At 34.3% G+C, this 23,718-nt stretch overlaps 4 protein-coding genes across 8 annotated transcripts in view; 2 read left to right on the plus strand and 2 right to left on the minus strand.

Moving 5' to 3' along the window:
• The window catches only part of Rab3GAP1 (RAB3 GTPase activating protein subunit 1), a 34,897-nt gene extending 30,259 nt beyond the window's left edge, over window positions 1-4,638 (minus strand). Inside the window, exons 1-6 of the mRNA XM_018462059.1 lie at window positions 4,443-4,638; window positions 3,948-4,230; window positions 3,741-3,877; window positions 3,425-3,638; window positions 2,621-3,029; window positions 1,827-2,038 (exon numbers count right to left, since the gene is read on the minus strand). Coding sequence (XP_018317561.1) covers window positions 1,827-2,038; window positions 2,621-3,029; window positions 3,425-3,638; window positions 3,741-3,877; window positions 3,948-4,230; window positions 4,443-4,638 — 1,451 coding nt within the window. The remainder of the gene's footprint in view (window positions 1-1,826; window positions 2,039-2,620; window positions 3,030-3,424; window positions 3,639-3,740; window positions 3,878-3,947; window positions 4,231-4,442) is intronic.
• A 417-nt stretch (window positions 4,639-5,055) lies between these two features.
• mRpL15 (mitochondrial ribosomal protein L15) lies at window positions 5,056-7,052 on the plus strand. Its single transcript, XM_018462065.1, has 5 exons — window positions 5,056-5,263; window positions 5,573-5,724; window positions 5,805-5,970; window positions 6,428-6,587; window positions 6,694-7,052. The coding sequence occupies exons 1-5, from the start codon at window positions 5,159-5,161 to the stop codon at window positions 6,993-6,995; spliced, it is 885 nt and encodes a 294-aa protein (XP_018317567.1). The 5' UTR covers window positions 5,056-5,158; the 3' UTR covers window positions 6,996-7,052.
• Window positions 7,053-7,397: 345 nt separating this feature from the next.
• The window catches only part of Dlic (dynein light intermediate chain), a 22,821-nt gene continuing 6,500 nt past the window's right edge, over window positions 7,398-23,718 (plus strand). For 2 of the 5 annotated variants that reach the window (XR_001937033.1, XR_001937032.1), the window contains exons 1-10: window positions 7,398-7,540; window positions 7,714-7,787; window positions 8,943-9,059; window positions 9,142-9,372; window positions 9,613-9,823; window positions 9,909-10,097; window positions 10,175-10,289; window positions 10,425-10,565; window positions 11,229-11,394; window positions 11,483-12,356. Coding sequence is in view for 2 of the 5 variants with exons in the window: in XM_018462063.1 (XP_018317565.1) it covers window positions 7,452-7,540; window positions 7,714-7,787; window positions 8,943-9,059; window positions 9,142-9,372; window positions 9,613-9,823; window positions 9,909-10,097; window positions 10,175-10,289; window positions 10,425-10,565; window positions 11,229-11,394; window positions 11,483-11,598 (1,449 nt within the window). In the remaining 3 variants the exon portion in view is untranslated. Of the gene's footprint in view, window positions 7,541-7,713; window positions 7,788-8,942; window positions 9,060-9,141; window positions 9,373-9,612; window positions 9,824-9,908; window positions 10,098-10,174; window positions 10,290-10,424; window positions 10,566-11,228; window positions 11,395-11,482; window positions 12,496-23,687; window positions 23,701-23,718 lie in introns of those variants that run through there. The other 3 variants (XR_001937034.1, XM_018462063.1, XM_018462064.1) reach the window with 3 other exon arrangements.
• mib1 (E3 ubiquitin-protein ligase mind bomb 1) overlaps window positions 13,854-23,718 on the minus strand; it is a 418,118-nt gene continuing 408,253 nt past the window's right edge. The window contains exons 10-15 of the mRNA XM_018462058.1: window positions 19,370-19,589; window positions 18,807-19,117; window positions 18,310-18,484; window positions 17,593-17,794; window positions 15,628-15,785; window positions 13,854-14,626 (exon numbers count right to left, since the gene is read on the minus strand). Of these exons, the coding sequence (XP_018317560.1) occupies window positions 14,486-14,626; window positions 15,628-15,785; window positions 17,593-17,794; window positions 18,310-18,484; window positions 18,807-19,117; window positions 19,370-19,589 (1,207 nt within the window). The 3' untranslated portion in view covers window positions 13,854-14,485. The remainder of the gene's footprint in view (window positions 14,627-15,627; window positions 15,786-17,592; window positions 17,795-18,309; window positions 18,485-18,806; window positions 19,118-19,369; window positions 19,590-23,718) is intronic.

Raw genomic sequence — 23,718 nt, forward strand, 5'->3', positions numbered from 1 at the left:
ATTCAATTACATTTTGCTTTAACTTAACACAGTGTCGATTTAAATCTCTAAAATCAGTTTACCAACCTCAAGTCAATATTATTTTTATAGCTTTTTATTTAAAAATATACATATAGAAAAAATGTGCAAATAATGAAGCAAGACTTTTCATTAAGATAACAAGATCTACAATATTTTTCAAATTTTTCAAATTTTCAGCAAATTTCCATCGAAATCCAACATTTACAAGGATTGTGCAAGGTCTTTTGTATGTACGTGTGCGTGCGATTTATTTAGTAGTGTGTAGTGATGTGTCAATGATAAATCGTATGTGTGTAAGTCCTACTAAATCGGTAAAACAGACGACTTCAGGATCCCTTTAACGGATCCTAAAGTAGGACATACATACGATTTCACATCAGATTGAACTCAATAATTTTTGTAGAACAATATCGCATACTTTTATAATTTGGAAATTCTTCTCCAAAATTGAAGTATACGCATTAATCTATACGAGTCTGTAGCTTGGAATTTCAGAAAACGATAAAAATTTTTTAAATTGAGAGATCTTTACCATTTCTTAGTTCAATATGACTTGAGCTATCAAGTCGTGACAACATTTGCTTTATACAAAAGCTCTACAATCTGTACTTACGAAATTGGAGACTACAGACTAGTATAGATTATATAAAGAAATAACGTAGAATTCTTAGAATTAGACTTAAACTTAATCGACGACGTACTCTTTGTTTCCTGTTTTTTGCTTTTTATCACTTTTTACTTCTTGCTTTTTCGCCTGTTACATAGTTTTTCGTTTTCTGTCGCTCGAGATAAAAATTAATGGACTTCGGAAGAGACAACAAACACGTGAAAAGAAATGCGATTGTTAATAAAACGGTCGCAAAGAAGAAAAAAGGTAAAAAGCAAGGAAGCAAAAAACACATTGTAGATCAGGCTTTAGACGTCTAATTAAATCATTTTACGAAAATTTATGTATATGAGTGCGTGCAACATTGATGTAATAATATGTAAAAATGTGTCGATGTGTCGCATGTTATCGGTAAAACAGCGATTTCGTCGGTTCGAGCTTCACTTTAGGATCCCCTTAATAGATTGTTTTTGCAGCGTGTTTTAAAATTTAGATAATCTTGACAATTGCTCTGATCGAGAAGAGTTAAGTCCCAATTCCCCTTTTTAGAAAATGTTCATCGCAATAGTAGTAATATATCGTAGAATTTTATATAAAATATTGAAAATATGTTCAATGTGACAGGAAAATGGAATTTCTTCGGAATTTAATGTTTCGAAATTTATTAAATTCCGATCATGACGTTAACACGACGGGCATTACCATGTAATGCTTGTGTAAATGTGTGCAACCAGAATTGTGAATGTTAGAATTGTAAGTGTTAGAGAAACGCCTTAGATGTACATCCTTGTGTAGCTCTAAGTAATCTTAAGTAAAAATATTCTTAATTACAAAATTGTTGAAACGAGTGAGTCGAGAATGTTCTTTCAGACAATTCGAGTACACGCACTTCCAAATGTTTATTTTCGCACGGCGAACTTCGCGATTATATTATCCAAAGACTGCAATCAAAGTGTTTATCTCTAGAGAAAAGCTATCGCGACCAAGTGAACTGATATATTGTGAGAAAGACGCTCCTAATCGCTCCGAATGAAAGGTATAACGAGAAATGTCATGAGAGACTTGACAGTTTTCTCCGTTGACTTTACCTTATTTTATAACACATGTATTCGCACGTTTACATGCGCATGCATTGATAATGAAGACGATTCGTCGTCCAACGTACTGATGACAAATAAAGAGATTACTTAGTACTTACCCAGGTATCAGGATATTCTTTTCCCACCGGAATCTAATCTCCTGCACGAACTCGTGCCAAAGTTGGGCCAGAGCGGTTGCGCCACCAAGATTGTGCGTGCAGTGTGCCGCGACGACTGATAGACGCCACACCAAGCTGTCCATCATGCAAGTTTTCACACCCTTCCACTGATCATCTTCCATAATCGGGACAATATCGTTGTAAGGGAATTTCTGCAAGGATTTCGAATCTGTGATTATTAATTATGTCTTTCATAAAAGAAACCAAAATTGTCAATTTTAATTATTTTGAAAACATTCGAGATATTTTCACGTTTTAAAAAGATTTCTGTATATTATATGAAAAAGAAAATGTACAAAATTAATCAGTTGATAATCTTTTAGATTCCAAAAGTAACAATTAGTAAATTAAATAAATTAAAAGCTTAACTACTGTCTTATTAATTTTATACATTTATGACAATTACATTAAAGTACTTGTTTACTTTTGGCTTAAATATGTTTGATCCCTTTTATATATAAATAGTGAATGAGTGAAAGATTTTTAAATGAAATTTAAGTGAATAATATTAAGAAAATCAACAGAGAAATATTTAACACATTTAATTAAGCGAAGAAGGCTATATTCGGTCAAAATGGATCTTGACCTAATAATAATAGCTCTTAATAATATTTTTATGTGAATTTCCAGTTCAAGTAAAGTGCGCGATTATTTGTCAGTCTTGAAAAACAATCCTAAACTGAAGCTAGAATATGTAACATCACAAATTGAATTGATAAGCAACTTAAGCTTACCGAGTTTTCATCTGCATCCGGAAAAAGGAAGTAAAGTATAGGTAGCAATATCTCTTCCGAAATTGGACCCTCGATGTTTTTATTCTTTTTCGCGTTCGCTCTACCTACAACGGCCGAAATTGTAGGTATTCTGGATTCGGTGAGCACACTGAAAGCCGAACTTAACATCTGTTCGTCATCGTGAATGTAAGATGCGTTTTCACCCAGTAATTCTACCATAGTCTTCTGATTGTTACACAGATGCAGAAAGTCAGCCATATATTCGCCGAGTAAACAAGCGGGCAAGGCTACCATTTTCACTTGCACCGACCATTCAGGAGCGAGTTGTGGCTCGAGATCCGAGTATCCTTCGCTGTCCACTATCACATTATCTGACATTTGTGGCCATGTGACAAATAGGTGAAGTTCCCTAAAAATATTATAAAATAATAAAAGATATGTATACATATAGTGCATTTTTGTGTGAATAATACACTAGAATATATTATCGTCAAGAATATAACATAATAAAAAAAGCATTTTTTTCATGTTTTTATATTAAAAAAAACTTGCTATAAATTATTAATATATCATTTTTTTTTATAAAACATTCATTATAAAGTTGCTTCTAAGATTAACAATTTTAATGTTACGCTTCTATTAAAAAAAAGTTAGAGTTGCTGATCTCAGAAGCAACTTCATAAATATTTGATAAAAAAATGATATATTAATTAACTTATAGCATTGTTTTTTTATATAAGACTAAGAAAAAATATTTTCTTTATTGTATTATGTTCCTGACGATAACATATTCAATCTAAGTACCTGACGGGATCAAAAGTTGCTCCAAAGGGAAGTTTACCCAATTCTGCCACACCTAACGTTTCTCCTTGCATGAAATCAAAATCCGGAGGTTCTTGCGTCCACGTGCTATTAGTCCAGTCCTTTAATAAATAAGAAAATCTAGTAGATACCATTACGGAGTCAATCTTTACACCACAGCCTTCTCCGATTTTCTGCTTGAAAAGAGTAAGTAAACCTGTAAATAATAACTGTTTGTGAAATAATTTTAACCTTTTATGAAGATTAAAAATAAACGTTATTTAAAAATAAGTTAAATAAAAACGTAAATAATGCTTGCCAGTAAGGTATCTGCAATGTGGTGGAACTTTCTTTAAATGTACCATGTCAAGATTTACACAGGTTCCTTTACCAGCACAGCATCCAAGATACATTTTCTGCCAAAGTTCTTGTATCTGCACCAATATCGGTATATAACTAAAATGCATTAAAAAGATTACAGGATTGTAATTAGAAATACAATACAATCGTGTGGCAAATTACTTACCAATTTGCATTGTTAGCAGCAATTGTTAACGAACTGAGCACAATTTTAATTCGAGTTTCATCTGTTAAACTCGCTTTTCGAGCTGGTATCAAAACGAGAAACTCTCTAACACCGTAATAACGAGCTATCTCCATACAATTATCATTGAGCTTTACAAAATCGTTGGATATATCCAAAGCATCCTTTTGACACTGTATCCATTCTTCTTCGTTTTCTTCTTTTGCTGCATCTTCACTTTCACTTTCCTTTTCTAGCTCGTAATGTTTCAGCAAAAATTCTACATCTGAATCATACATAGTCATATAACAAAAAATTAAACACATGTTTCATATAAAATGTTATAAACGTTATAAACATGTATATGATTATTTGATATACAAATTATCCTGATGCTTCCTTATTAAAAATGTTTCTATTAAAAATCTTCCTTTACAAAGGCTTTTGCAGATGTTCGCAATATTTCAAACAATATATTTATCAAACTATTAAACGAACCTGCAAAGTTTAGCTTCTCTGAGGTCTCATGCCACTGACAGTTGATGAAATCACCTGGTTTGAGGGAACTCGTAACCTTCATATGTGGCAGCTTCCATTCGTGTATAAGCTCTTCGATTCGCGCGATGAACACTTCCCATTCGGAGACAGTAGTAAAATCGTGATGATAAAAGTCTTCGATCTCTACGTGATGCATTTTCAACTGTGCAACTTCCAATCGTTCCAATCCGAGATGGCAATCATGGTGAAATCAGAAAGGTGAAGCATTCCGAAATAGTGGGAGTTTAGCCAATCAGACGCCAGCGACAAGGCGAAAGACAAACAGCTGGCGAAATGTCATTTATTTAAACGTCAAAGCAGTTGACGAAAATTAGTTCTATTAATTAATTTTATTATATATATTCTATTATATTTATTTTATTAATCACACATTTTTATATTATAATTTTCTTGTGTATTTTTCCATCAATCCTGGGTAAATTTTCGTTTTCACAAGAAAGATTCGGAGGTAATTGAAGAACGCTGACATTATCGACAATTGGATATAAATTTGCGACGAGTTTCGCTGCACAATGCGCAACGTGGCGCGATGTATTTTTTTTTTTAGGTTGGAAAATTTGTCGATGCTTCAAAATAGACATATATATTTATTAAATTTTATTACAAAAACAATTTGTTGTTTAAGAATTGGTTAACAAATAATTATTGATACCGACATGGCTGGGAAGCAAGGAAAAGATTTGGCGTTGTCTATGCTAAGAGTGTTACCTAGACTGTCATTAGGGAACATCAAAGATAATCCTGGTTCAAGAAAATCACCGGTAAGATATAATCAGAATATAACACGAAAAATACAATGGGCCGGTTTTTTCATTCATCGATTGATCAATCGCATTATGCACATTGTGCAGCTTTTATGGAACAAAATTATATTTGCGCACACTAGGATCTCGACTAGGATTGATCAATTGATGAATTAAAAACTTTACCCTATGTATCAGCTTACAAAAGTATAAATAAATGTAATATGTAAATATGTATATGTTTTGTAAAAAAAAAAATATAATTACAATATTTATAATATAATATTTATAAGTTTAATTTCACTTGTTATTCTTTCTTATGCACAGAAACGTGGTAGAGGTCAACATGGAGGTGATAAGCATGGTGCTGGAAATAAGGGCTCTGGCCAAAGACAGAATTATATGCGTTTGGGTTACGAAACTGGAAATACTCCATTTTACTTAAGATTTAGCAAAGAACCTTACTACAAGGGACATCAGTAAGTTTGATAAATTTACATATTTTGTAAAATTACAGAATATGTTGGACGCCTAATAAAAAAAATCCTGTATGTTTTAGTTTGAGACGAGAATATCCTCCGCTTTCTTTAAAAATGCTGCAGCTGTATATTGACACAAATCGACTAGATAGCAGTAAACCAATTGATCTTATATCATTGATAAACACTGGTTTATACGACATAAATGTGCAATGGAAACATGCTGGAGTTCATTTGACAGACGAGGTAATATCCTGTGAATTTAAGATTTCAAGCTTTTAACAATTAATATATAATAGCTTATAAATATATTGTAAATATTATAATTATATTACAAAATATTAATCAATAAATTGTAAAAAATTAATCTGTCTAACATTGCAATACTATGCCAGATTAACAATTTAACTGCACGAGTTGTATGAATTTTATTTATATTTTTTGTAAGCTGATACATTGTATCTTTTGTGTTACGGTCTGATCAAAAGACATGGTAATATCTCGGCGCTAAGCCAAATTGTATCTTACTAGAAATTTTCTTGAACCAGGATTATCTTACAATTAGATGTGATTTAAAGCTTTTATTTTAAACTTAAATTATACTGTAGATTATACTATAGTTTGTATTGTAATATATATAACATATAATTGTATATAACTATTCTATTCAGAGATAATATTAATATGGAAATTATGTTTCAAGGGCGCACATTGCTTTGAAGCCAAAGTAAATATAGAGGTGCAGTGGGCCAGCGAGCCTGTAATCGCTGCAGTTGAAAGAAATGGCGGTGTAATTACAACTGCTTACTATGACCCGAACTGCCTCCATGTTATACGTAATACAAAACAGTTCTTCAGCAGAGGTAATTTTAAATATCTTTCATTCTTGGAAAATAATCCTGTATATTAAGTCCTGTGTATTAAGTCTAAGCTTTATTTTATGTAATTCCTCTCTCTTATAATATATAGGTGACCCAATACCACGTAGGCTTTTACCGTCGACAGATTGCTTGGAATATTATTCTAGCGCCAATACGAGAGGGTATTTGGCCGATCCTGAGAAGATTTCTCAGGAACGGTTGGTATTGGCGCAAAAGTATGGTTACGAGTTACCAAAAATTGAGGAGGATCCCAATTACGAGATGTTGTGCGAGCGTAAAGATCCACGGCAGTTGTTTTATGGTCTGGAACCAGGTTGGGTGGTCAATCTTCAGGATAAAGTCATACTGAAACCGAAAGCCGAGTATTTGAAGGAGTTTTACGCAAGTTGAGATGGAGATGTATAGAATAATAATGTGAATAAATTACAATAAATGATACTTATGAGACGATCGTATTTTGTTATTAAAATTCGACCAAATACCACACATGATTAATCGCTTAGGTAAAGCAAATTAATAACATAAAATAATCTTATACGAGTAGTGCCTGTAATTACGCGTTATTTTTTTTATAGAGTACGTGTTAAAAAAATCATGTAAATTTTACATGCTGGCTTGGGGGCAAAAATCGGTTCGACATATTTTTTTACGGGATTTGATCTCACGGTGTATTTTTGCAGTTTTCAAACACGTGCTTCGATAATCGCGGGCTCGACTGTAAGGTTGATTCATTCGATTGTCGAATCGAGGTCGAATCGCAATATGATCGATCTTCACTACACCCACGCACTACACCGCCGCTCGCGCGCTCGCAATCGATATCCTTCTCCTGTCAAATGGATAATAATGGCAGCGATGACGGTTGATACGATGTTGCAAAGCAATGGCTTTCAGACAAAAAAGAAAGAGGACGTCGAAAATAAGGACAACTTATGGTACGTGCCGTAATTCGCGTGACGATAACCGTGTATCGGGAAATGCGCCGCGAAATGATTGTTTGCAATGAGATGCCTGTCGCTTTGCGTGACACATCTTTCTGCGTGAGAAAAATTTACGCGTTCGACCGCACTCGATCGTGTCTTACTCGATGTTATTGTATGCTTTGCAGGTCGTCTATCCTCGCGGAAGTGCAGAACAGCGGTAACAACAAGCTGCCGTCGAACAAAAATGTTCTCGTTTTAGGTAAATACCGATGACATCATACGACCCTTCGATCGCTGGTTTGATGTAGCACGCATATTAAGTAGTCACTCTTGCTGCTCGATACGTGTGTCGTCGACAGAAAAAAGTTCTTCATCGTTACACCCATACTGCTCACTTATAGGAAACGAATCCGTTTCCCCGTAGCGAGTCGCAATTGTTTCATGTGTGTAACATTTTGTCACAGGGCGAAAGGTTATATCGACAAAACTCATTCTTTACATTTTGCACGCAAGCATGCTCCTACGTACAGAGAATATTGTATAAAGGAATATATTTGCCTTCTCTTCAACATATTATTCACGGGTGTTTTTTAATTGCTTAACAGGAATGTACAAAGTATAGCATTGTGAACGACTCAATTGGAACAGAATATCGCAAATGTAGATGACTTGGGACAGTGCAGGTAAGGGTTGGTTTATAATAGACCGTAATCTGTTGACTTTTTCTGTAATTCATAAGAATTGACAAATCATAGTTGAATGAGAGGAGAATAATAGACTACGATTCGTCAATTCTTACGAATTATAGAAAAAGTTAACAGATTATGGTCTATTATAAATCAACCCTAACTTGGGACAGCATGTCAGTTATATCCAATCAAAAATCATTAAAAAAAATTTAAAATTTAAACTTTCTTTAGAGACTCATGGATGGATATTACAATGAATTTAATAAAAGTATGTGCTGTCTTGAGTTACTTGTACTGCTTCAAGTCACTTACATTTATAGTATGCTGTGCACGTGAAGAGATAATTTAAATGCAGTCTTTTCTGTCTATATTTAATGAAAAAAAAACAAATGATAGCCAATATCTTTCAACCTCATTTAGAGCCGTTGCGATTAGTAATACATAATTATCATTAGAAAATACAAATCTATATACAGCTGACTAGTAGCTCTCTGGTTAAATACAAATGTGTAGCGTTGTGTGTCAACAATTGTGACGATGATTGTAACGATTGGAACAATTTGTGTTATGTACACAACAATGTCTAGTTTTGTACAATTGAAAAGCATCTGACAATCTGTACAATATGCAGCAATAATTTTGTAAATGTAATATTTCTCTTATAGTCAACTATTATAAATATATGAATTTTAATATACTATATATGTATATATATACACTTTTAGGTGACAATGAGAGCGGGAAAACTACGCTTATAGCTAAACTACAAGGTGTAGAGGATCCAAAGAAAGGTTCTGGACTAGAATTTGCATATATCGATGTAAGAGATGATTATAGAGACGGTTAGTATGAAATAAAAATGGATATTTAAATTATCATTTAATGCGGCCTGATTTTGGTGCAATATTTTTTATTTCTTTGCAGATCATACAAGACTGTCGGTATGGGTTCTAGATGGAGACCCGGGTCATGCAAATCTTTTGAGATTTGCTCTGAACAAAGAAAGGTTTCCACATACGCTTGTTATGTTAGTTGCTGCTATGACCACACCATGGGCCATTCTTGATCAACTTCAATCATGGGCGGCATTGTTAGGCGATCACATTGATAAATTACCCTTAGATAATGATACTAGGCAACGGTGCAGGCAGTTTAGTAAGTTGAATAGAACGTAGAAATATAGCATATAGTATATGTCATTGCTCGAATGTTGTTCGAAATTTGTTGAATATCGCTTTTTGTTTTGATTGTTATTACGTTTACCATTTCAGCTTTTTATCTCTCTAATAATTAAAGTATAAAATTTGCAATGTACGCCAGTAGAAAATAAATTTCAAATTTCTTGAGAAACGTGGCATTGTTATATATATAGTATATTCGATTTTATTCTGCTAGATATTAAGAAGTGGCAGGACTATACCGAACCAGGAGACGAACTGGATCCTGGGAGTCCTCTGCGACGTACCAGTCGTAATTTGGATGACGACACCGCCGAAGGGTTACCCTTGCCGGAAGGAGTACTTACAACCAATTTGGGCCTAGACGTTGTTGTAGTCATAACGAAAACTGATTATATGTCTACTCTCGAAAAAGAACAAGACTACAAGTGAGCATCGAATAAACGAAGAATTCGTAGTAACAAATCATTAGCAAACGTTAATCTCGTGTGATTACTTACTTTTTTCTTATAGAGACGAGCATTTCGACTTTATGCAACAATGGATTAGGCGGTTTTGCTTACAATATGGTGCGGGTCTCTTCTACACATCGGCGAAGGAGGACAAGAACTGTGATTTGCTTTATAAATATTTAACACATAGGATTTACTCTTTACCATTCAGAACACCGGCATTGGTCGTCGAAAAAGATGCAGTACTTATGTAAGAACATCTGACACTATAAAAATTCTTTCAGTCGTTCATGCATATTTTAAAATTATTATTATTGTACATTGCAGACCAGCTGGTTGGGATAACATGAAGAAGATTAGTATTTTGCATGAGAATTTGCAATCCATGAAGGCGAACGATTACTATCGTGATGTTATCGCACAGCCAGCAACGAATCGAAAAGTATACTATCGTACTGCTTCGTATTATTGCTTTACATTTTTAATACATACAATTTTTTTAATATGATTTATAGCTGTAATATAGATAAATTTACTAGCTGTTAAATATTTAATCTATTGATACTATTATGTATAGTGCGTTGCTAGAGAAATGGAGATTCAGGCGGAAGAAGAGCAAGCTTTCCTCGCGCGGCAGCAAGCTGCTTTATCGGGCCTGAAAGATCCTACTCGTTCTCCGACAACTCGGAATCAGGCAAGCCCTGGACCAATTATACAGGTTATACCATTTATAAATGGAGCATGCTCTTCATGTTGCGTGTCAAATTAAGGAACCACAATATTGCCACTAATTTTCTCATCGCCACTATAAATCGTGCGAGTGATTCATTAATCTCATCTATTACATTCAATATAGAATTATTGAGTCTGTAACCTGATGTACATTTGTGTCGATTGTTTCATTCATTATGCAGTATAATTGACATATATCTATTTCGTTCATCCGTACAACTCATCCATTTATGTGACGTTAAAAGTAAATGTATTTTTGTCCTTCGTGTATCATGAGCTTATGCCTTTCAGAAAACCTGCTTAATGTGTCTCATGAATTCATTTAATAGAATGACAATATAGTTGCAGTACATTAACGTAGCGACATAATATTTTATCATGTGCAAAGTCATTTTTATTTAACATACAGTAATTTAATCCTGAAGCCGATAAATCATGGCGGTAAATCGTGTACAAAAATTTCCAGTGGACCATTGTACAGTCGCTGTTATTTAACACTCCACGTAATTTTAATTCCAGCTGTCATCTCGTGTGGTTATTGCAATTAACATTTGAAAGCATGTTCTAATCTATGTGGTATGATCTGTCCATTACGACTACTAAATTCCTTTTCTCAACAATAGGCGAACACTAATGATTTTATGAATAGGTGGCGTCACCGAATAAGAAGCTGGATCCCAAGGGTAGCGGCGCAACACCGTCCGGGGAAGGTGTTTTAGCTAATTTCTTTAATTCTCTTCTCTATAAAAAGACTGGAGTGCAGCCCGGTTCCCCGGGAACGCCGGGTAACGTAGGAACGAGTCCTATGAAACTTGGTATGTAATAACTAGGGTTCAAACGTCCGAGCTCTTAGTAATGTGTACTTATAATGAAACTATACTATAGAGACATTTCATACCTCAGATGCTACACCGGTGGACAAAGCGACGATGTGTAACGACGCAGTGGCGGAGTTAGATCGTCTCGCTCGGACCAAGAAACTTTCTCCACCCAACCTAAATTCCTCGTCTGAATGTTAAAGATAGCGTTTTTTCTTCGCGGTCCATTGATACAATAAAAATAATAGTCGAAGCTTCGTTGCCATTAGACAGAACTCAAACATAAATTTGAAATGTCTTGTAGCCCACTCGTTATAAATGGGAGAAATCATAACCTAATGATAAGATGGGTCGCGAAGAAGTAAAATTTAGCTCTAATCAATGATAATTTAACCCGATCACATCGCAATGAAGGAAAATTAAAAAACTATATATATAATCTGTCTTGCAACTCTGCAGCAGTGAATGTCATAATCGACTAAATATCAGTAACGAAGCAGAGTACAATTAGAAAGCTATTAAATTAATGTAATTAAAATATTTAATATAATATTACCGAAATATATATATTTACGCACATGTTGTCCTAGCGCTGATCATAGTAAATTATTTAGCAACGCCCGTGTACGTGGAAACGGATGCGCGGTTTTTTTTATCATTCTATATATTTACATATGAATGCACATCTTTGTCTCTTCTTCGTAAACAAATACTCTTTTTATGTTATATTCGATCGTTTTTTTTTTTTTACGAGATAGTCTCCATGACGGCTCATTACTTTGGCATTCGATCTAATTTTAACAATGTAAGTGCCGTTAGTGCTGCAAAAATGTTGTATGAATGCGTGAGATAGTCTTTTATACGAATTGTTCATAAAGTAAAATGGGAGAATCCTTTTAAAGGAAGACACATTGCAGTCTTCAGATTTAGGGATAGCTAATGGTACGAGACTGGGGAATGTCCACAAATTGCGCGTGTAAATTCGATACTTTGTAGTTTTAGCCGAGTATATTATTCAATTCAAGAAAACTGAAGAAAGATATATTATTCAAGTCAAAACAGGTGAGCAAAGACATGTACATTCAATTATCAACTAAATGTGGCTGTATGTATATGAAATTCAAATTCTCAATGAAAATAAATAATTTTTCGTATATCTCGTCTTTTATAGTTATTTTTAATCCGAGCAACAATTTAGTTACAATTCCATTAAGCGATAATAAAGGAATTTGTATAACAAGTTTACATATACAAACTTCCTTTATTTTATTATAGTAGATAAAATACATCAAAAAGCAATCAATAATGCAATAATATAATTTTCGCTGTATAGAACATATTTACGCTATAATTATCGCAGCTCAGACAGTTGTCTCATTTACATCTTTATTTATAATATCGTATAATTCATATTATATATTTATTATCGTACAATGATTATATGTATTGAAATAAAACTTAAGAAAGACAGTAATATAATATATAAAAATACTGTCGAAATAGGAATGGCCTTCAAATATAAATCATCCCATTTTATATTCATTTTTACTTCATATTTTTCGTCTAAGATTATAATTTATCAATTGTTATGATGTATACCAATATTACTAATTTTTATGATTGAGCTAATCATTAAATAATTGAACACGATGTAAAAACTGGTAATAAAAATACAATAAAACTCACTCATTAATTATGTATAAACAAAAATGCTGTTACGAGAAATATATACAAAAAAATGCATTAAAAATGACGTAAAAAGGAAAAGAGAATATCTTTAAATTCATAAATCACGATAGGTACACAATGAATCATCAATGACAAATCTACTTTCAAAAAGATGAAGCTAATATTTCTGGAAAAAAGGTCTATTTTATAAACATAAAATAATAAATAAAAATATATCTCGTATGTATCTCATACATATACATATGTAACATATATATGTACATGTATATTTTACATATATCTCGTATGTATCTTAACATGTATACATGTATAACATACATATACATATATACATATATATTTTATTTACTATAACTTCAAAATTGATATCAAACTTATATTTTAAAAACCATTTAGTTTTAAAATATTAAAATTTTAAAAATATAACTAATATAATTTATTAATTTATATTAGTTATATTATAAATTAATTTATATTAGTCAATTAACATAATTATTACGTTCGAAAAAATGATTAATATGTAAATTTTTAAGTTGAGAAAAAAATGAAAACATTTTACCGATATAGATCCGCCAATGCATTGTATCGAAAATATTTTTACCAATTTATGTAACATGTAAATAACATCACGTATATTAGCAGATCATCTAATTAATCATATCTAATTAACAACGATGAATCATGGAATTATCTTACAATTTTATTTTATGCTTCGAAAAATATCAAACGATTGAAATGTAATATTTTACTTATTACTAATTTTGGCAAACTATATGGAAATTATTCAAGATGGATATAAAACTATTATTCCTATTGATAATAGATATTCGGAAGAACTTTGTAATGTTTACTGAGCGTTTTCTGAATTTTTAATCATGCAGAAAAACAGTGTTATTCATAAATTGTAAATAAAGGTTTTTTGTAGGAAGCTTACTAGAAATATGTTACACTTGTATGTTAATAGCCATACGACTATGCATGAAACGCAACTTCAACAGCATAATATATCATCTATCATGCAACGAGGTTCTCTTATTAAAAATATGAATAATAAATAATAATTGTGCGTACCTACACTTATCGCGATTATTTACCTATCTCAATCAACTTACATTTTTATCTATAAACCACTGTAGCTCGAAGAGCACCATTTAATATCTTCATTATTTTTCATTGTTATACCATTTAACATCATGATTTTTTATTTCATGACAAACATGCTCTGCGATTCAGCTAGACGTAATGCTATTATCAGAAATAAATGGGGCGTAAGAGGAAATGTTTCCTCTCGTGAAATATCATGGATCCTTGCGGATTATAATTCGTCCATCGTACAATCACATACAATCATCCTTAGAAAATTTCAGTGCGCAATGCAGTCGGTAACAATCTTTTATTTTTAGTAGAGCAGAATACGTTTGTCTACCGCCTTGCGACATATTGGACACTCCGACATCCGGTCGCCGCACATTTGGCAGGTGCCGTGTCCGCACAGGAAGATCATGTTTTTCAGACGATCCAGACAAACCGGGCACATGGTCTGCAACAATAAAAAAATAAGACTCGCAAATTCTGCATGATGTTCCAAATTCTGTCACCCGTCATGAGTAAATCAATTTATTCAACCTTCACTGTTACATAAATATCAGTGATTTCAGAAGTTTCCTCCAATTTAAAGTCAATATTAATGCGAAATATTTTCATATATCTTTTGTTCTTAAATATAATCTATTCAGGATTGACAAACGTTTCAATTACTTTGTCGTTACTTTTTATAGTAAACAATTTGATGACGATGTTGTAATTTTTTATAATGGTAACACTAATTAATTAAACGCTAAGATAGTGCTAAGATTAGAAAAGTCATTTGTCACCATTACGCGTTATTTACTGAAAAAAGTAATAAATAACGAATAATGCGTAACGATATTCGTTACAATGAAGTAACGAGTAAAAAGTAACGCGTTACAAATTAGGAGTTATTTTTCAGTAACGAAAGACTTTTTCAACTCATTACAAGTAACGATTGACTTTTCTAACTCTAATGTTAGCATTAACGTCATAAAAATTCACAGTAATGTTATTACTAAATCGTTATTATAACAAGGTAACGATCAATAAAGTAACGGCGTTACAAATATATATATGTATATACTATATATATATATATAAAACGCGTATTACTTGCCAATCCTGAATCTATTTAATATTAAATACATATACACTTTTTAAATTTTCTTAAAGTTCCACTATGAGTTGAATAAAAAAATTAAATTTCTTCTAATCACAATTCTTCTAATCTATTTATGACGTAACTTCTTAAATCTCTCCTGAATAAATAGAGTAAAAACCAAGAAGAGAGTTGTTGCGGTACTCGACAAGGAGGCATTGGGATACAGTCCGGGAAAACGTATTCTGCTTTTTCAAGAGAGAAAGGTAATTGTACACAGCGCGGTGCGGACTTCTTTCTTCGACACAAATTAAATTATTCGTTTCATTAAAGCGACGCATAACGAAGCGAAACATAGAAGGGACACGTACCTGCTCCTTGATGTCCTGCAATTGCTGTTGCAGTTTTTGTATGTCGCTGTGGGAAGTATCTCGGCTGCCGTTGTTCATTAGGAGAGCTTCTCCAGCTACGGTGTTGTTTGAGGGCGTCGATTCCTCCTCAAGATCCACCTTGACTTCAGATATTGTTCCTTCGAAGCATAACAGTTGGTTAAAAGAAAAATAAAAAGAGAAGAAAAAAAAATCGCCAATTTCTTGACAATAGCAGCATCGCTTAGAGATGCTCTCATTTATTACAATTGATATTTTTACTTGTAAATTAATGTTATTTATCGATAACATAAATATTTTAATTAAAGAAAATATCGGAATTAGCATATAAAGTAATGCAATAAATACATAAACACCGAAAAGTTTGCATTGTGTCAGCAAAAATAGAAAAATGTAGAGAAATATTTCTCCCATTAAAAATTTACATATATTTATACATTTAATAATTCAAAGTACTAAAAATATACGTGATCAGTTATAGGAAGTTATTTTTGCGATTACGTTTTAAAAGCGATCTCTAATTCAATTCATCCTTCGTGCGCACACCATTATCGATCATTTATTATTATATAATTAATTATTAAAAGGCAAAAAAAATACAATGCGCGCGCAAACCATGCAAATACAGTTTGAGAACAATCCGGTATACTTATTCTAGACGAGCTATCTAATCGTTGCGTGGGAGTAGTTTAATAAATTCCACATGGAGAGAAATAATTTTGCTGTTGTAGCAAACCTATCATTGCTACTGCATATTCATTCGTAATGGCAGCGATCAAATTTAGTTGATATAACCAGTTTTAGAAATTATTTGTTATTAGAGTAGAATCTGTTTTGTTGCTAAAATAAAAAAAATTTGCTGCGTGTATTTGTCTTTAGAACCAAGTTAATTTGCTGTTAAAGCAAAATAATGTTCTTAGCAAATTTTTTTACTATTGGAGCAAAATTACTACTGCTCATACAAATCCATTATGACAGCAAAAGAAATTTGTAATCAATTTGTGTTGTTACAGCAAAACTTGATTTGTTAGGATGCGCCTTCTATCCTGCGTATTCTCAAATGATTATCGTCTCCTTTCTGGAGTCTCCTGTTATTATAGCGTCGCTGCATAAACGTGTTGTCGCGAGTAACCTCTCAATATCTTATCGTATTTATTTTCATTTTTCCTATTATTCACATTACATACTTTTGTTACTTTATTCAACGTCAACGTATATTCATAATGATACGAAATCTGCTGGACAGTTGGGGAATAACTGAAGAAATTATTTAAAAAAAAATTAACCCTTACCGTACAAAGTCACTAGTGACCGAGTTTCTGTTCGTGCAAGTTTCTTTGAGTCTTTCGATAATTATAAATTTTAATACATCTCTCGATCGTGTTTGTTGCCTGATCGAGAGATGTATTAAAAAGATGTATTAATTTTGAAATAATTTCTTCAGGCATTCCCCAACTGTGTCCAGCAGATTTCGTATATTTTTATAGCAATTTTTATAGCAAAATAATTTCGTTAATACAATCAAAATATGTTATTAATTTAGCAAACATATCTTGTTACAATAGCAAATTTCATTCGCTCGTATAGTTCAAATAAATTGTTTGTAGAACAAAATCATTTTGCTAGTTATTCAAATGTGCTTTGCTTTTGTAGCAAATTGTATTGGTAATGCAACAAAAAAGATTAGTTGATTAAACTCATTAGTTGATTAAATTCATTTATTCTACAGCAAAATAATTTGTAGTTTTAGCTAAATTATATCCAGCAAATAGCAATTAGTACTTTTAACGAATCTCTTTGCTGTCCACATATAGTAACCGATAGATTTTGCTACGGTAGTAGCTAGCTATGCTAGCAAATTATTTTTCTCCGTGCACGCGATTAGATAGGTCGAGATAGACGAGAAGTTGTGAAACGGCGCGCTGTGCGTGAAATGGATGTTAATACCTGAGGTGTTGCACCCCTTGACGTAGGTGACATCACCACCGCCGCCGCAGCAGACCGAGAGCGGTATCATGTGCAGTATTTGGGCCCGACATTGCACGCACTTCTTCATCAGGGCTGCACAGCTCTCGCAGGCGCACATGTGGCCGCACGGGCGGAACAGCACGCCCGCCTTGCGATCCGAACACACTACGCATTCTTCGATCTGGGAACAAACGTCCATTATTGTGCGAAGGCAGAAGGTTGATAGAACGTGCGGAGAGTTTAGAGCTTCGAGAATCTATTCCAGGACAGATAATGAGATATTTGGTTAATTATCAGTCTACATAGCAATAGTGCAGTGTGATGTATCAAGTCGGATAGGATTGAAGAAGTAATTTACTGCGCGATTAGGACTTTAGTGGCTTAAAGAAAATTAAATTAAGATTACTAGAGAGACATACTTGCATAAACGTAAAAATTTATTGTGGTTGTTTAACGATAAAATAGATTTTTCTTTTATAGAAAAAATTCATAGAATTATATCGAAGAGAAAGAAGAAATATGTAATTATTATTAAGAACATCATTAAAACACAATTAACAAAGAATTTATAAATCTAGTATTAATGTAAAATTAGTTATCGTTAGATAAAAAAATAAGTTTTAAAAATTAAATGATATCGTATATTTAATAATAGAAGAATTAACAATATAACGTCGCGCATTGGTGATATTTTACCTTCACTCGAGAAAGAACGTTCTCACGACAAATCAGACATTTCTTCACTCTCGGTGCACAGGCGTTACAACAAGCCACGTGTCCACAGGGACTAAACAGCATCTCTCGTTTGCCATCGGAGCATACAAGACACTCGTCGATCGCTGCCGAAGGGACGATGGTTTCGATGTCGTGTCTATGGAAAGGGGAGCGCATGTTAGCTACATTATACTAAGAGATACGGCGATGTATATCGTAATTGCACAGGGAATTATACGTGGAACGTGTAACAAGACGATCTATTGCATAAATTTCTATTTTAATTCATCAAAAATATTTTATTCTCTCTTGTTAAATAAACAAATTCCGTTAAGAGATTATTACGTTGAACAGAATTTCGAAAAAAAAGACTCGGTTATTATATTCAATATTTTTAATAAAATATAGGCATTTTTATAAAATCCAAATTAAGATTAAAAGGGACCAGAAAGCATTTCTCCTTTCTCTCGAATACTAACGACTCCTTATCCTTGTGACAGGTAGTGAGAGTCTTGCAGAGATTCGGGTCCGGGCAAAGATCCAAAGGCGTTTGACCCTTTTTGTTCTTCAGCTCTAGATCGGCACCGTGCGCTGCAAGGAAGCATGCGATGAAGGAGCTGCTCTTCTTGTCCTGACCCTGAGTGCCTAGGCCCATCAGCAGTCGTCCGACATCCTGCACATCCTGCAGCTGTCGTAGTTGCGACAGCGTGTGATGTCGAAGGGCCTCATGCAGAGGCGTGTCTCCGTCCTTATCGGCGACATTCAGATTCGCGCCTTCGCGAACCAACAGCTGCGACGGATAAATTATCGCAAATATACTATCGATCTTTCTCCGGGGAAAGAATAACTCGGATTATCCTGTTATCGGATGTCGATCCAAAAAACTTTTGCCCAACGTTCGATACTATCAGAAATTTAATCTTTTTAATAAAAAGTTATTTAGAAATTTAATTGTTATATTACTATGATTTTTACAAGATTAGCCCGGAATTAGAAATGGAATTTGAACGAATGATTTTCGCAAAAATTAGTGGAAACATACTCGGACGATCTGCGTGTGTTGTCGCTCGACCGCTAGATGCAGAGCGGTCTGCAGGTTCACGTTCTGCAGGTCCAGATCGGCTTTCCCGGCGCGTGCCAATTGTTCCGCAACCTCTACGTGATTGTTAAGAGCAGCTAAGTGAAGGGCTGTATAACCATCGTCTTTCTTCTCGTCGACAATCCAGGGTCGCGGTAATTTTGACAGCAGCACTCGCATTGCACTGAAATCAAATGAAATGCAAGACATTAAAACAAAAAGCAGCGATTGCACTTTCAAAACGAAAAATCTGTTCCTGTTACACTTGCAAATATATTGTAATTCAAATTACTTTACAACGAGTTTTGCCCTAATTATCTTATACATGAGTTGCCGTAATTAATTTTTTTTCAAGAAATGTTCCGAATAAAATGCCTTATATATCTAAAAATAAATATTTTTTATTTTTTTTTACAACGTATTTTATATAACTATTTTAAATAACTAGTGTAATTTAGCTCGTATTTGTTTCATAACTATTTTATTTATGTATGATACTTTATAATTTTTTTTCCTATAGATGCTCAATTTTATTATTCTTTATTATTATTTTTAACTAATCATATTTTTTGATACCAATATACATATATTCGTTCCACAGAAGAAATTTTTCAGGAATATATGACATATTTATTTCTGTCTGCTTGCGTTTTTATAACATATGAACATAATTCCAAATTTCCTTGTTAAATCATGCACTTCCGTGTATCTCGTATACATTTCTAACTATTCGCTATAGTAGAGACAAGACCCCATGGTAAGATAGTACAGAGAGACGGGAACAGCTGTTCTTTAACAGGGTCTCTCCGTCGAGGAGACCTCTTCGAGACCGGTTGCTGTGGCATGAGGGACAGGCGTATGTTTTATCACATATGTGATTCCTGCATATGTTTCGAAATATCTCGCAAACGGCTCAGGAGGCCATCCCGCATTCTCCTTCCTATTCTTCAGAAAGATGCCTCGTTAATTATTCCACGATAATTTCGCAGAATCAAAAATCCGAATATAGAATTTTGCGGAAATTTCGGTCATCGGACGCACAATTTTTCTGTATTATAATAAAATACAGTAACAATTGCTTTTAGATAAAAAGGAAATTTTCTTTAATAAAGATATAGTATATCTTTTCACAATAAATCAAATTAATATCACTGTAAAAAATTATTTTACAATACAAATCTTAATTTGATCGAAATTTGATTAATAATTCTAGTTATTTATTTTACTATCTTAGAATTTTACACTCAGAGAAAAGTTTCTTTGATTAAAAAAAAAAAATTATTTGAACCAAAGAAATTTGTGCATTACTTAAAGAAAAGTTTCTTTTATTTGAACGTTATTTCTTGAAATCATATAAATTTTTATTTTCCTCGAAGGTATTATATTTTTACTTCAACTTAAAAAAAAATCAACGAGACAAATGATTTCTTCAATTTAAACATAATTTTTCTCTAGGTGTAAAATAAAATAATCTGTAAAAAAAAATTATTACTCACATATTAACTATATCAATGAATGCTTGCAAAAGTCATACGGGAGTAATAATACCAATAAATATAATCACGTTACATTCATAACGCTGTTATAGATGTCGACCGTCGTTTTCTCACTCCATGGGAAGCTATCAAATTTTTATGGCGTGTAAGCGGCGTCATTTTCATTAATGCGGTCTAAGGGTGCGCGTTTTGCATCCAAGTGCGATCGTGCAGGATCTCGCTATCCGCAGCAGCAGTAGCAGCAGCCGCGACTCTCCTTGTCATGAATATGCAAATGGTCGCGAGTGTTACCGTTACCGCGTTAATAACCATAAATCGATTACTTTGCCAATTATGTCCGGGTACTCGTGCCTTGCATCGACGACGCGAGCGCGATTTTATTGCATCGTTGACCGGTCTCGTTGATTTCATTCCGCTCTCGTTGTACCGCGGCTCTTTTTTTTTCTTCTCGCCTCAATTCTCATGGCTTGCCGAAATAATTACAAGCGGAACGATTGGAATAATATAACGATTAAGGTCGTTCAATTCATGCTGGCATTGTTTATAAAGCGATTTTAAAAAATGTAGCTCTATACCTTGAATAACACATACCGTGCATTCGTTTCAATCTCGAGATGCAACAATTAGTGCACTGTTATAATGTAATTATGCCTTAATCGATCTGACAAAATAAGATACGTAAAATAATATCAGTATCAGTGCGCTCCTCGCTCTGATGAAGGAAATGGCAAGGTTACGGAACGTTGGCTAGCAACATGGATTACGGTGATAACCCGGAAATCTATTGGCATCTCCGAAGAAAACACACCCATGGAAACTTATTAAAAGTATTATCAAAATAATATAATATACGTATTAAGTCGACTTTCTCAACCTTGGCATAACCTTAATGTTTAGTTATAAAAAATTGCAACGTCGTGAAAAAATAACGCTTCCCAATTCTGACTTTCTCTGTTTAGTTCTAACGTCGCTAGAATTTATTGTCCTCCATTCAAAAATCCCGTCAAATTTCGCATAGAATCTCGCATGTTAATGAAAGGCACGACGTCGTTGATTTAAGACCGTCGATAATTATCGCAATTACAACGGCAGCCTCGCGCGATGTAATAAATAGAAATAAGCGAGCGAGCGAGCGACGCCCTGCTTATTGCGTTCTCCTGTCAGTCTCCGATTTAATATCATTCTGCCGCATTTCGTACTCAAAGACGGAATTCGTCGCAATCGTCGACTCGGGCCCGCATAAATACTCCGCCTCCCTTAGGCGGTGCATAATATCGCGACGCGTGATATTATTACCGCGATTAATTTCCCGTCGCTCGTCGACGACGGACAAAAGAGAGTACTCGTCGACGTCTCTATTCCTTTATTGGCATCAATGAACCGTCGTTAGGCACTCCCGATGTACCATTCAATACCGTTACGCCGACACACCAGTTCGCGGCTGATCATTATGACTTCAAATCGTCATTTATCGTATCGTATCGGGAATAGAAAGACTAACATTCTGTAACTCGGAGATCATAAACGGAGATGATTTGAATACAAAACACCATATCGAAAGAAATTCCCTTGATACATATATATAGGGTGTTCCAAACTTTTTAGCACACCGCTTGTCGAGCCGCTTGCGGGCAGATAGACCGGACTCTAAACTGTGTTTAGACATTCTGCTCATTGAGTAACTAAAAAAAATTGCGAAAATTACAAAATGATAGAGGACTTCGATTCAGTTTAGTCCGCTTTACCTTTAAAAAAATATAGTGAAAAATAAAACTGAAAGAAAATCCAACGCTGAATTTCAGTTGAGCTTCTGTTAGAAACAGGCGTTAATGATAAATTTACGAAGAGTTCGGTAACAGAAAGAGAACGCGTAAATTTTTTATACGTCTCCAAATGCAGCGTATGTATAGTATATATACACATACAGGGTGTCCCAAACTTCTTCGAACTCTTCGTAAATTTATCATTAACGCCTGTTTCTAACAGAAGCTCAGCTGAAATTCAGCGTTGGATTTTCTTTCAGTTTTATTTTTCACAATATTTTTTTAATTCACAGCAGATTAAACATATAGCAGATTAATTTTGACAGATTGTAAATCAGGTGCAGTTTTGCGCAGAGACTTCAAATAAAATCCCAGATGTAAAACTGTTCGCGTCGCGTTTGCGAGCGAGTCGCCACAAATCGGATTCGCTTCGCGGGTCGCACGCGCGATTTACGCACGCATATATCGAGCATTTAGTGAGTCAGCGACGGCCGTGGCATCATCGCGGTCGGCGGAGCTACCGAGAATCCGATGCCACGCAGCCACGAGCTCCAACGACACACGCGTGCCTCTGTTCCTCTCGATGCACGGCTGCAAACGTCCGACGAGGCTCGCGCCGTCTCCGGTGTTCCGCGGCGTGCAGTGAGTCAGTGAGATCACGCGGCGACACGCTAAATATAATTGACACGAGCGTGTGCAAAATAACAACGAGAGCACTGCGAGAGTGGTCGACCTAAGGAGAAAGAGAGAAGTAGTTCGGTCCTTCGTCGTTGCCGGATCGTCGACGATCGAAATTGCGTGATTCTTCGATCGCGGTGGAAAGCTCGTTGGGATGAGCGAAACGCGCGAGATCGCACGCGAAATCATTCCGCACGCACGCAACGTTTCGCTAAATATAGCGCGGACTCGCGATTATTTCGGTATTTCTTGCCACCGCCACCGTCGCGAATTCTTGCAGCTGCGACTCCTTCATCCGTCTGTCGCGAGTGATATCGAGAGGATTTTAAGGCCAAACGCAGAAAGAGAAAGAGAGAGAAAGAGGGAGGGAAAGAGA

This window comes from Mycetomoellerius zeteki, unplaced genomic scaffold, assembly GCF_001594055.1.
Source record: "Mycetomoellerius zeteki isolate Tzet28-1 unplaced genomic scaffold, Tzet1.0 scaffold135, whole genome shotgun sequence".
NCBI classification, from domain to species: Eukaryota; Metazoa; Arthropoda; class Insecta; order Hymenoptera; family Formicidae; genus Mycetomoellerius; species Mycetomoellerius zeteki.